This window comes from Terrapene carolina, unplaced genomic scaffold, assembly GCF_002925995.2.
Source record: "Terrapene carolina triunguis isolate 2854851 unplaced genomic scaffold, T_m_triunguis-2.0 Scaffold182, whole genome shotgun sequence".
Classification (NCBI taxonomy): domain Eukaryota; kingdom Metazoa; phylum Chordata; order Testudines; family Emydidae; genus Terrapene; species Terrapene triunguis.
This window is the reverse complement of record NW_020664533.1, coordinates 31,358-44,610: the sequence shown is the minus strand read 5'-3', so window position 1 is coordinate 44,610 and position 13,253 is coordinate 31,358. Positions and strand designations below refer to the sequence as shown.

Here is a 13,253-nt window from a genome sequence, read left to right as displayed (position 1 = left end):
AAAAGGATTGAAAAATAAGGAAACTGTAAACTCCGGTAACTCCTCAATTTGGGTCCAATCCTGCAAGATGATAACTACCTCTCTTTTTATAAGTTTCTGAACTCTGGTATGTAAGTATTTGCTAAAATATCATAGACCGATTCACTACTCATTCTGGTTTTAGATGATTGTAACTCCAATGGGCCAAATGCTGCTCTCAGTTATGCTGGTGTAAATGTGGAGTAAATCTACTACCATCAGTAAAGTTACTCCAAATTTATGCCAGGGTAACTGAGGGTAGAATTTGGTTCATTGACTTCACTAGAGTTGCTACTGCTTTACATTGGCGTGAATGGAGAATCAAGCCCTGAAGTGTAATGCTGATTTTTTTCCCATTTAAACAGAACATTATAGGCCCGATTCACCATTGCATTATTCCAATTTTACACCAGCGAAGCTGCATTGAAATCAATGGAGTTACACAGGCATGACACTGGAGTAATATAGTGGTCAATCAAGCCCTACTTCTTTAAAACTGAGGGTTGAAATAATACCAAATACACCACCATCTTTCTTCTAGAGCATTTGGCTTGTCACTCTTGATATGTCTGTTCCAGTATCTTGTATTCAAGAAATCCCTTACTGTCCACAAAGTGCAAGCTGACTAATGTCTTCAAAATGTAACTGTTCATCAAGCTCTCTAATATAGTGTATATGTAAACGCAACCTCTCTTGCATGGCACATTCATCCCTCACACATATGCATCAAATCTCATATTTAAATTGGCAATATTTGTTCAATGCATAACAGCTGCGAAACAGTATCCATCGAGTCTTGTATCCTGCCTTCAGCAGAAGGTGGTATGTGATGCTTGAGAGAGAAACCCACGCACTCTCACCATTATTTGTTTAGCCAATTGTGCAGTTCTGTACATGGGAAATCCATCCAGACCTCTGCAGGCAATGGATGTATTCCCTAAAGCATGAGCTTTAGTTCCCCATAGCATTACATTAGCTTGCTTAGCTACAATTATAATTAATTATCATAAAAATTATCCAGTCCCTTTTTAAATCCAGCCATTGAGGCCAATCTTAAGTTAGTGAAAACTGGCATGCACCATTCAAGTCAAACATTATGGACTAGATCCTATTAACTCATAGACTTCCCCCAGCAGTAAATACCTTGGGCCGTGTTTCTCCTCTTACTTACACCTCTTTTGTATACAGGAGGGTTTGTTTACAATATGAAATCAGGTAGCATATGTAGATATACAAATACCTGTATTATTCACCACTGCTATCTAGGGTGAAATCATGGTCCCAGTGAAGTAAATGGGAATTTTGCCATTGACTTAAATGGAGGTAGGATTTCATCCTAAATAGCTATGGGGCTAATCCAAGATTTTGAGATATGATAGAGAGAAATGGTTTCATTTTTGCCACTTACCCTGGTAATATCGACAAAAACCCATATTTATGATTTTCTTTCTTTTCTTGTTATAGTCTGTCACAAGAATGAATTATCATTCCATTTTGATGCATGCTGTACATACGGTGACTTATGACAAAGGGCTGTCAGAGTCTGACTGTTTCAGTGTACTGTATTTAGGACTGATATTTGTAAAATTAGAACACACTTCCTTCATGGAAAATGGACTGCACAAATCCAATAAATAGAAAAGAAGTGTTGATTCTGATCACATCAGATAGCAGGATCAATTTCTGTAGAATTTTGTAGAAGCATAGTGTATAAAATCAATCTAATATGCACTGCCTCCCCCATCTCTCCTCCATTAGCTTCTCTCTGGGTTTTTACAACTATTGTTTATTTAAATCTCTTATTGAAGCAAGACTGCTGAAATCGGTAGTACAATGAAGGCCTGACCTGATGTCTTTACTCACAAGTCCCATGATGTTTGCTGGTATAATTTGATCTGGCTGCCCGTTAAAGCTGTGTATACTTGATTCTGTGTCAAATGCAATTAAAATTAAAGTCTCTCTATAAATTCACACAATATATTTTAGCTTTTCTTATCTTCTGTAAAGAAAATTGGAAAGATTTGTTTACCAGTCTCATTAAGAGTTAATGATGGCAAGGACCAGTGTAATGTCCAGCAATGCTGGCAGCCAACTCAGATTGGATGTGATCAACCTTATCCATGAAGCAGATATCTGATCTGAGGCAACAAGGATTATCAGACTCTTAGCCACCAAAGCCAATTCTGCTAAATGCAACTTGTTAGATGCAGTGGTGGAGGGGAAAGTGAATCATTTTTACCCCCAATTTCACTATGGCATGATAAACAGAAATACCATAATGAAGCTGCTTGGATGTGGCATATGAGTTTTCTATTTGCCGAGCCCCCAAAGCAGATGACACTAGCTGGGAAGGGGATGTGGCCAGGGCATCCATTCATTATGTTCCATGGACAGCTTTCACTGCTGGGTTCCTATAGAGCCGCAGCCCTGTTGAAAGTGGCCCTTCTCCAGCCGAACCCATGTGTAAAGTGCAGTGTAGACCCATTCTCCTCTCTCCTAGAGGCAGATCCTCCAGCAATGCAGCTTTAAGGCAAATGAGCCCTCAAACTCTGCTCTAAAACTTTTTTTTTTATTGTAGTGTGTGTTTTATATCTGTGCCCAGTAAGGAGCCATCCCGATATGCAGCCGTATGCCTTTAATCCATTTTTATTTTAGTTAATGCCTTAGGAAACCCTCCCTGTAGAAGTAACTTTTGTCGATGCCACTAAGTATACCAAGGAAGCATCATAACAGGTTTTTCCCATCTTTAATCATAAGGTGCAGAATAGCATCTAACAGCATGAGTCTCTTTGTATTTACTTTGATGTAAATACAGAGACACTCCATTGAAATCAGTGGCATTACCTTGGTATAAAACCAGTGTGGGATCATAATAAAGCCCACTGCATTGTCTAATGGATCTAAATAAGCGAACTGATGCCAGTTTATATCTATCTATCAATCAATCAAAGCCTGGAGCTCTTTAAAGTGGCCTGGGTACAGTTGATGAATAGCTGTTGTCCAGAATGATGGATGTGGCTGAACAGTTTCTATTTTCTGTTGGCTGTAGATGGTAGCTATAACTGAAGATGCAGGTGCAGTTGAAAATGCTGTTGTAACTGAAGCCTGTGAAGGTGCTGCTGCAGCTGTAACAGCTGATGAAGGTGACAAACCTAAAATAGAAGAGAAGGAAGCAGTGGTGGCTCAGGTAAGATGTTGTCGGGATGCTTTCTGAAGCACTACACAAGAGAAAATATTGGACTGTTCAGGTCTCCTGGCCTGAGTTACCACAACACCCTTTCTCAGGAGAGCGATGACTTATCTGTCCATATTGGCCCCCATTCTGCTTTAAGTGACACTGGTATGAAGTAGCACCACTGACTTCAATGGAGCTATGCCAATTTATACCAGCTGGGAATCTGGCCCAGTGTGCCAAAAATCATTTCTGATGGCTTTACAATTGATAGATACTTCTCAGATGTGTTCTGGGGTTTATAACAGGCTCAATTAATCCTAAAGATAAGCAGAAGCTATTTCATTCCATTAGCTATAAATCTGGAGAGCAGTGGCTTGTTAAACAGAGCTTTGAGACTCTTCAGATGTGTTTTTTATCTAACTGCTCTTTTTTTCCCCAATGATAAATAAGATCAAGTGCACTGGTGTTCAGAGATCCTGAGCACATGTAATTAGTCAATAGGAGTGGTGAGTGCTCAACGGGGGAGATTTTCAGAGGCACACAGGGTAGCAAAGGCCTAACTCCCACTTATTCCCACTGGGAGTTGGGTACCAAACTGCCCTTTGTGCCTCTGAAAATCTCCCTCTACACCCTCCTGGCACCTGTGAAAGTTAGGCCTTGAATCCCATGCAACTCTAGAAGAAATAAATTGCAAGGATATTCTAGTGTGTGGTCAGGCTGGCTTCCAGCTTTTCAGCAACTGGAGACCAAAGAAAAGACCCCAAGTGGTACTCTGGCACTCTAGGGATCAAGGACTTCCATGTCACAATTACCTTAGGCTCTTCAGATCTGTTTGTTTCAATCACGCTCCTGTTGTCTCAAGCTCTTCAGGTTGTGGATTGCTTTTTGTTATGTGCTTATGCAATGCCTCACACAATGAAGTTGAGGCCCCTAGGTCCTACCACAGTACAAATAATTAATAATAATCAGAACAGTCCCTGACCCAGCAATACAAATTCTCTCTTTATGTAGGGTTCGGGGGTATTTTTAACCCAGACTATATAAAATAAACAATTGATAGACCTGGTTATCCTCTGTTCTACCTGCTTCCCCATGGGGGGTTGGGAGAAGAGGTACAGATTGAGATTTGGGAAACTCATTTACACAACCTCTCCCACACACACACATTAATGAACAATGCTACAGAATTGGGGGAGAGGTATTTCCCTTGAGCACCAGGCTGAATTGATATGTTGGCCAGGTGAATAGCTGGCCAATGCGGTCTTTAGCAGGTTGCACACCCCAGACAGCTGCCTAAAATCCTATCTGAATAGGGCTCTTATATTAACATGATTGTAATGAGCTTCACCTGGTCTCTTCTGTCGTTTATGCTGGTGTAAATCAGGGAAAACGTGAATTGGTGTTTAAACTATTGCAAGTGAATATAGTGTGCCTGATTTTGATCTCCCACAAAATTTACACTAGTGTTACTTCACTGACGTAAGTGGAGTTACTTCTGATTTACAGCAGTGTTATGGCCTGATCCAAAGCACTTTGAAGTTAGTGGAAGTACTCCCATTAATTTCACTGGAAGTTGGACAGGGGCCTAAGTGAAAACAGAATAAAGTGCAGAGTTTTTTTTTATCATCTGCTATGGTGACAGTTATAATCCATAGGGAGTAAGATAGAGAATTGACATGGGGAGGAATGGAGACCGGCAGTCACAAACTGGGAGGATATTATCCCCTGGATGCACTAGCATAGTTCTCGTCAGTGAGAAGATCAGCTGTGCACGAGAGGAAAATACATCCGTATTTTCTCTCATAAACAGAAAAGCAAATAAATAAAAGTTTTGTTTCATACTTTTTAGAAATAAAAACGAGGAGTCCTTGTTGCACCTTAGAGACTAACCAATATATTTGGGCATAAGCTTTCGTGGGCTATAACCCACTTCATCAGATGCATGGAGTGAAAAATAGAGTAGGCAGGTATAAATATACAGCACATGAAAAGATGGGAGTTGCCTTACCAAGTAGGGGGTCAGTGCTAACGAGGCTAATTAATCACGCTCATAACATTTCTCTCTTTTTCTGTTGTTGTTTTTTTCCAGGAGAAAGTCAGCAGCATCCCTTCACTAGTAATAGAGCCAGCATCAAACAACGAAGGGGAGGGAGAGGAGCATGAAGTCATAGTGAATGAATCCGAAGATGTTGTGAAAGACGTTGGGACTCAGGGCATTGAAAGTGATGCCAGTGAACCTTCCCAGGTTGTAAGTGAGCAGAAAACCATTGAAGAAATCCAAACTACATCCTCTGAAGAACAGCCTGTGTCAGCGGATGATGCAGCCCATGGAATGCCACCTGGCTTTCTCTTTAAGGTCTACTTGAGTATTTAGTCACTCTTATTTTAAACATTCCTTTAAACCTAGCATCAAGTGTAAGTAAGTATATCCAGGGGCACAGTTTATTTAGGCTGACAGCTATGTGGTTAAACAGCAAAAATGTCAAGCTGTTTTTCCTTGAATTGTTTTTTCTACATAAAGGGGGAAATAAAACTTTACTTGTACTGTTCTTTATGTGCAACATGATCCTGTAGAATTATGGCGTTCAGGCAAATGTGCAAGTACACTAATCTAATCAGAGCAGTGAAAATATTGTAATATGTTGGGAGAATTTCTATGGCCTGCATTATGCAGCAGGTTAGACTAGATTATCAAAGTGTTCCTTTCTGGCCTGAAAATCTACCAGTGCAATCATGGCCCCGTTGAAGTCAATGAAACTTTTGCAATTGACTTCAATGCAACCAAGATTCCACATATTATTAGAGTAGCTTTTAACGTGATCATGTCGAAAAGCATTATATTTTAGTGGGCAGGTCTGAGAAATTCTGCCTTAAGTGTTTGTTGCCTGCCAAGAACCTTTGTGTTTCTTGGTTCCCAGGTACCTGATATTTCTTATTTCAGAATGATTGACTAGTAGATAAGCTGAGCGAAGATGAATGAAGTTCATGTGCTCTGTATTATAATTTGGATAGTTCAGTGTAACAAGTCCTATAGCAAGCCATGGTTATCCCCAATTATTTTGGATTGTTTTTTTCTGTTCTCATACACAAATGTTCTTTGCAAACTTCAAAAATAACAGGTCAGAGTGAGTTGTCATGTGACTATGACTTAAGACACACTGACAGTGTTCCTCTATTTTTCACCAAACTCTCGTGAGTTAAGTGAGAATGCACATTACCATTCCTGGCTTTGCTGCAGTGATGCCATGGGATTAGTTGCCATCAAGGAAACTAGAATAGGGTATCTACTTATGGAGATGGAATTATTTAGTTAAAGAAACAGTTTAGCTCTGCAAACAGATTATCTTGTCAATAATTACTAGTTGAAGTGAGAAATATCATAGCCCTAATTTACCAGCAAACAAGAGTGCTTTCCAGTCCACACAGCAGGATTCCCATTACCCACACCTTTAACTGACCACTGGAATTATACCATTTTCCTCACTATTATTTACAGGGAGGATTGCTTCAGGAATAAGATCAAAAGCCCAGAACCACAGATATCACTAGGGCATGAGCATCACTCTAAGTCCCTACTCAGTTTGCCTAAGCTAGGGTGGCCAAATCCTTTCACCCTTCCTCGGGAAAGCCTCCAATGATGCCATTCTATGAATAAGGACAGCAGGATTTGCCCAAGCAGCAGTACTTATGGGATGTTGCAGCATCACCGATCCTCCAGATCCCTGTGAGCTGAGGGGACCCACCTGTCATTGAAGGAATGAGTGAATACGTTCATATTTAATATGTGAATTTCTTCCTGGAAGAGAATAGAAAAACATGGAATTAACAGACATAGCAAACAAAAAAAAATTGAGTGTATGTGCAATGATATCAGTTGAAAGAGAGGCAATGCCATGGCAGTGTGTTTGAGAGTTTGAGAGCACAGTACAGGTGCACATTGTTAAATGTGAGTCGCGAAAGAGATAATTTGTTTCTACTTAATTTTTCTTAGTACTTTCCCTAGATGACATCCTCATGTTTTTTATTTTTTTCTTCAGGTTGAAGCACTACATGATTTTGAGGCCGCTAATACTGACGAACTTAACTTAAAACGAGGAGATACTGTACTAGTAATCCCTTCTGAGGCCACAGATGACCAGGTAAACAACCGAGGAACCATTTCTTTTGCTATTTTTCTTTTCCTGGAGATATTTCTAACAGTCTAGAGTTGTTAACAAATGCAGTCATTTAAAATGTCACTGTTAGAACATACGAAGACTAAAACTGTCTTTACTTCATTTTCATCTAAGAGTAAAAGGCAATGTTGATTATAACCTGGAAATGCAGTAGACGTATTTATGGTATGATTTAACCTTCATTATAGGCCAACATTTTTCTAGATTTAATTTGGCTGATTTAAATCATGGTTTTACTTCTCACACACACACACACACACACACACACACACACACACACACACACTCATTTACACATAGTAGATGCATACAAATAGTGCATTAGGTCACTATAAATCTTGTTTTAACATTGCAGCAAAATTGGTAGTCTATTGTCTGGAGCTTATACATATAGATTTGAACAGATCAGATCAGTACAAATTAGGCCATAGAGCATTATGCTCACAAATTGTGTAACCTTACAACCAATTTATGTGTAGTAACTCTGTAGTTTTAACTCTTCCCTCTGGAAGTCTAAATCTCCTACAGTATTGGTTCTGGAAATATCAACTTCTACTAATCCTGCAGTTTCCTACCCAGGCAAAAGACCTGGCAGCCAAACCTCCAGTGGTATAGGCAGAGGCGTAGCGAGCGCCCTCCGTACCCTCCGACCGGAGGGGGCCCCGCAAGGAAGGGGGTCCCTAAAAGTGGCAAAATAAATACCACATTCCAGTTTCTGCATTGTAAGGGGCCCCGCCCGGACATATGTTCGGAGGGGGCCACGTTCGGAGGAGGCCACGTTCTTTGTTGCTACGGCCCTGGGTATAGGCTGTGGAGGACCAGGCCCCCCAAAAAGTGTTCATGTTGTTGATAAAAGATTGGCAACAGAGCTTTAATTTTGTTGGAACATGCAAAGATGTTTTAATTTCATTTAAATGTTAAACATTTGCAATACCACAATAAAATGTTTTTTAAATAGAAGACACAATTTTATACTCTAAACTTTGGCCTCATCTAATGCCCATTGAAGTCAATAGAAAGACTCCCGAAGGACAAGGCCGAATGAGATCATTGCTCCAGATCACAATTTGATTTGAACAAAAAGCTTTCTTCAGCTTTGCTTGAAACATAGATCTACCCCCGCTTCTTCCATAGGCAGTGGAGAAATGATTTTACCTTTTCAAAGGGTTCAAGGAAGGTACTGCATCTATTTTACCAAGCTTCTTACTGTTGGGTAGTTCCCCATTGGTAGGGGACGATATGAAGAACGTGCCTCTATTTCTGTCATTTTGAGGCCTGATCCTGCAAGTAAGTAGTGCTGGGAATATTCCTTACCACTCTAAATAATCCTATTGTCTTCTATGGGACTCTTCAGAATGCTAAGCACTATTCCTGACAGCACGTTTGCAAAATTGGGTCCTCCTAATACTCCTTTTAAGAAGTGCTAATGTTATCAACTGATCTCTTGCTTTAATATATAAGCAGGATAAGTTATCTGTTTTACATTTCTAGTATACTGTACTGGATGCTTTTTCAGCATGACCCTACCAGCATGACCTTTATTCTTCTTATAAAGCTAGATTCTGCTATCCTGATTCAAGTTGAGTAGTACCTTATTCCATGTGCAGTCCCATTTACTTCAATGGCATTATTCACAGAGTAAGGTACTAAATGTGAGGATGACAGAATCAGGCTCAAAGCTACTTAGGCCCTTAGCTTCCATTGAAGTCAATAGACGTTAGGCACTGAAATACTTCTGAGGCTCTGGGCCATATTCCTTAGCTCTTTTTTCTTGGAGTATTAAATATAAGCTTAGTCTTTTCTGGGCTAATCTATAAAGGTATATTATTCTCTTGTTGTTTGCATGTAAATCCCATTAGCATTAATTGGAGAAAATTGTGTGTATTGATGGAGAAAATATATTCATGTTTCTGAATTCAGTTCGCATCTATTATTATTCAGTGCATATTTACCCTTCATGTTTATCATCATTGTTAAACTTAATATAATACCACAATGTACACTAGTGAAGGACAAAAAAGATTGAGTTTTTTCTTTTTTTTATCTCAGCTGTTCACTTTTCTTCCTTCGAAAGTGGCCTGTCTAAAGCCATATTTCTTGTATATTTGGTAGTATCGATTCATAGTTTCAGATCATATCAAACAAGAACACTTTGTGCTTGTTTGATTCTGGTGACTCCACTTTTTCTAATATACTTGAGTTGAATTGATTAAGATAAGTTCTAGTCAGCACCTGTTCCTAGCAGAATCTGCCTCCTCCTATGATCAGGAAGCTGTCATTTACTACTGCTCCTTCCATCTCAATCATGCCACATGCTTGAAAGATATTTTCTCAGTTAAATTTACCCTGGTTTATTTCACTGCCAGTCTAAAATGTTGTCATTCTTACCTGCTTCAGTGGTACTCAATCCTGATTAAATTAGAAAGCCATTTCACCCCTGACTAGAAGCTTCAGAAAGCCATTGAATAATCACAATTTGATGTAATTTTGTGTTGTGTTGAAGTTTTATCAAAAGCATTCAACCTCTACATGTACACCCTGAGAAAATAATCCCAATGCAATATCAGGAGTTTCCACCATGTCTCGTTATTTTGTGACTGTCTGGATCATATTCTTAAAAACAGCCCCTAATTTGGGACCTACACTATTCTGGATTCAGTTAAGTGTGCCCACCATTTTGCAAGTACAGTTACTTGTAGGCAAAAATGATTAAAATTAAATGGCCAGGATACAGACACTTGCATATGCAGATAAGGCACCTCAATCCCTTTGTGGATCTAGCCCTAAATCTTAACATCCAGATGTTAGAGCTCAAAAAACTCCACTTAGCTGCCCGCTAACCTTGAAGGCACTTAGGTTTCTGTCAGTTGAAGTCCCCTACGTGACTACATTTCTGGTTGTGTGCACAACCACCTGACACCCACTGTCTAATCCCCCGGCCACAATTTCGCCTGAAGGGCCTGATTTGGTGGACTTGCTCAGAGACTGCCGGAGTGCATCTCTATCGGATTGGGCCCCATACAAAACACAGTAGAAGGATATTGTCCTCTTATAGCCCATAGCCCGGTGGTTTGAGTAGTCCCACACAATATGGGAAGAGTCATGTTCAGATCTCACCTGTCCCTATCTGAGGTGGAGCAGGCACTTGAAGCCTCATCTCCCACCTAAAGCCAGTGGTTGAGGCACTTAGAGTCACTCTTTGGCCCAATGAATATTTATTTATACAAAGTGGAACAGTAGAGACCCCCACGCCAGAATATCCCCTAGCTCAGGGTGAAGGCACTCTCCTGGGAGGTGGGAGACCTGTGTTCAAGTTCCTACTCCAAATCAGGCACAGTGGGGATTTGACCATAGGTCTCCCACCACTGAGCAATGGATATAAGAGACCACCTCTTCTCTCTCTTTTTTTATTTTGTGAAAGCATGCAGAGCTTCGCTGCTGTAGTGAGTCCTATATAGACTAGCCGTTAGTCCCTTGCTAGGGATAGGGCTTAGGCCACACACCCCTCCTTGGCATTTCCTACTGGCTGGCTTGGGGACGTCAGCATGCTGGTGTTTGTGAATCCCATTCCTAGGGGTCAGGCTCTCCTCCTTCATTGTATAGGAAGCCTGGGTGCCTAACTAGGGGCTGTGGATTCCACTAGGCAGAAGGATGCCTAAAGTTAGGCACTGCAATTCTGTGTCATCTGTGTGGGTCTCGCCGCTATAGTCTAACATGTGAAACAACAACAGTGTAGTTGCAAAGTTATATGGTAGTTGAAGACACTGAAAATTTGGCCCACTATCTCCTTTTTCCCCTCCACCCCATCTATTTTTGTCTCTTTCATGGATGCTGGGACAGGTCTCAATGTCTCCCCTCTATTTGCTTAGCAATCTCTGCTGCCCTAAGTTATAGGAGCAGTTCAATATACTGTATTTCATGGACCTCTTCATGGTCAATTGAACTGCTTCATGTTAGCTGACAGTGTGGACACTGCAGCTCAGGGGGCTAGGCCAAGTCTCCACTGGAGCTGCAACATCCACAGTGCTATTTAACATGCTAGCTGGAGCATAGCTAAAGTATGATGTCTACCCAGGCTGGGAGGTTCACTCCCAGCTGCAGCATTGACCTAGCCAAAAAGATTTGGAGCTGAGAGCAGAGGATATATTTTGAAAGACATTGAATTAATTTTATTATAAGCAGAGTGGGTTAGCACCACGGAAAGTTAAGTTTCCCCAACACTGGCCCCTGTAAGACCCTGCTTTCAGTTAGTTAATTGCCAAACTGTAATAATTTGGTGTGAAGTTTTCAGTGCCAGGTGTCTGCCTCAGCATGGATATTTGGAAAAGTTTCAAGTAATGGGTATGTGGTTTGGGGATCTTACAGTACTTTAATAGTGGAAGAGCCAGGAACTGTTGCCACCACCAACTTCCACTATAGGAACCACAGTGAACTATCCTGCATAAAAAGAGGAGAATTTAGGGTGATTGGAAAGGAAAAACATGTATTTTCTCTAGCTTGTTGGGGTTAAAAGGTTCCCCCCCACACACACCCCTAATATTAAACACTATGAATTTTAAAAGGACCTCAACACATCCTCCAATTTTGCACCTATAAAATGCTGTCTGCCTATAAACTCTCCCTTTTACCTTGCAGGAGGCTGGCTGGCTGACAGGCATTAAAGAATCAGATTGGCTGCAGTACAGAGATGCAGTAACCTATAAGGGACTTTTCCCAGAGAACTTCACAAAGCCCTTGGAGTAGTTCTCAGCTCAGGCATAACAGTGTTATAAGAAGCTCAGTCGGTAGGTTTTTAAATCTCTTTGAAACACAGGAACCCACTTTTGTAGTTAAACTGCTAATGGTTTACAGACTGGTGCCAGACAAAGCTTGGTGAAACATATCAAATGAGCATGAATGCAAACAGTTAAGTTAGCATCGTCTGAAGCAGTATATGAAAAAATGTATTAAGAGAAATGTCCCTATTCGTTCACACGTATGTGGCAACAGGTTTGTTTGTGCATTGTCGGAGCTATGGTGATCCTGTATTTGATCCTTTCCCATGAAATCTAAAATTAGCCTCCTCACTACGAGAACCTTAACTTCTCTGCACTAAGTGTATTGTATTGACTTGCTGCACTACAGAAGATTTTATTAGTAATCCTTTAGTAATGAGGTCAAATGATTAAGTTATGTGTTTAAAAAAATGAACTGCTGCAAAGTTTTTCAATGGTTTTTTTGAACATATATACACATATATGCTTGTGTGTATATAAGTGCATACAGATACATATGCATTAACATGTTACCCTCCATTGTAGTTCTTTGACTCTGTAGTATCATTAATAGATGCATTGCTCTTACAAGGTCTGGCATTACAGTAAATAGCTTTGTTCCAAAACAAAGCTAGCTGCTCCATTGCCAAAACATTATACAGTATCTGTGTTTGTAATGTGAAATTTTCATTCTGAGATGAACGATTATAACTATCACATTCAAAGCTGCTAAAGCATTGGAAGGCATGGCTCAGTCTCCTCTATTTCTAGCTGCAATAGTTTGAGATTGTGTGGATAGAGTGGTTAGAATGCTAATCTATACTTTAATTGGCTGAATTATGAAAACAAAAAATATCTAAGAAGGACAAAAACAAACAATATATTTTCACTATATGTATTTATGCAGCAAACCTCCACAGATCCTTTTAAAATAAGGTATATAATGTATCCTGTATCAAGAAATCATCTGTAAACTATTATGTTTTTCAGTGTTGTGTCATTCAAAATAAACCTTTGATCCAAAAGAAGCTGTTTTTGAGAGTGTTTTTGAAGTTTGGTTAAATTGGATGAATATAATCCTAACGTAATTCCTCTTCCCCCCCGCAAAGATATTCAGCACAACAGATACCC

At 40.1% G+C, this 13,253-nt stretch overlaps 1 protein-coding gene across 2 annotated transcripts in view; it reads left to right on the top strand.

The window, feature by feature from the left end:
• Positions 1 to 12,212, top strand: part of LOC113407039 (amphiphysin-like) — a 186,515-nt gene extending 174,303 nt beyond the window's left edge. For both annotated transcript variants that reach the window (XM_026654124.1, XM_026654122.1), the window contains 4 exons: positions 3,068 to 3,205; positions 5,283 to 5,549; positions 7,231 to 7,332; positions 12,004 to 12,212. In XM_026654124.1, coding sequence (XP_026509909.1) covers positions 3,068 to 3,205; positions 5,283 to 5,549; positions 7,231 to 7,332; positions 12,004 to 12,111 — 615 coding nt within the window. In that variant the 3' untranslated portion in view covers positions 12,112 to 12,212. The remainder of the gene's footprint in view (positions 1 to 3,067; positions 3,206 to 5,282; positions 5,550 to 7,230; positions 7,333 to 12,003) is intronic.
• The last annotated feature ends 1,041 nt before the right edge of the window (positions 12,213 to 13,253 follow it).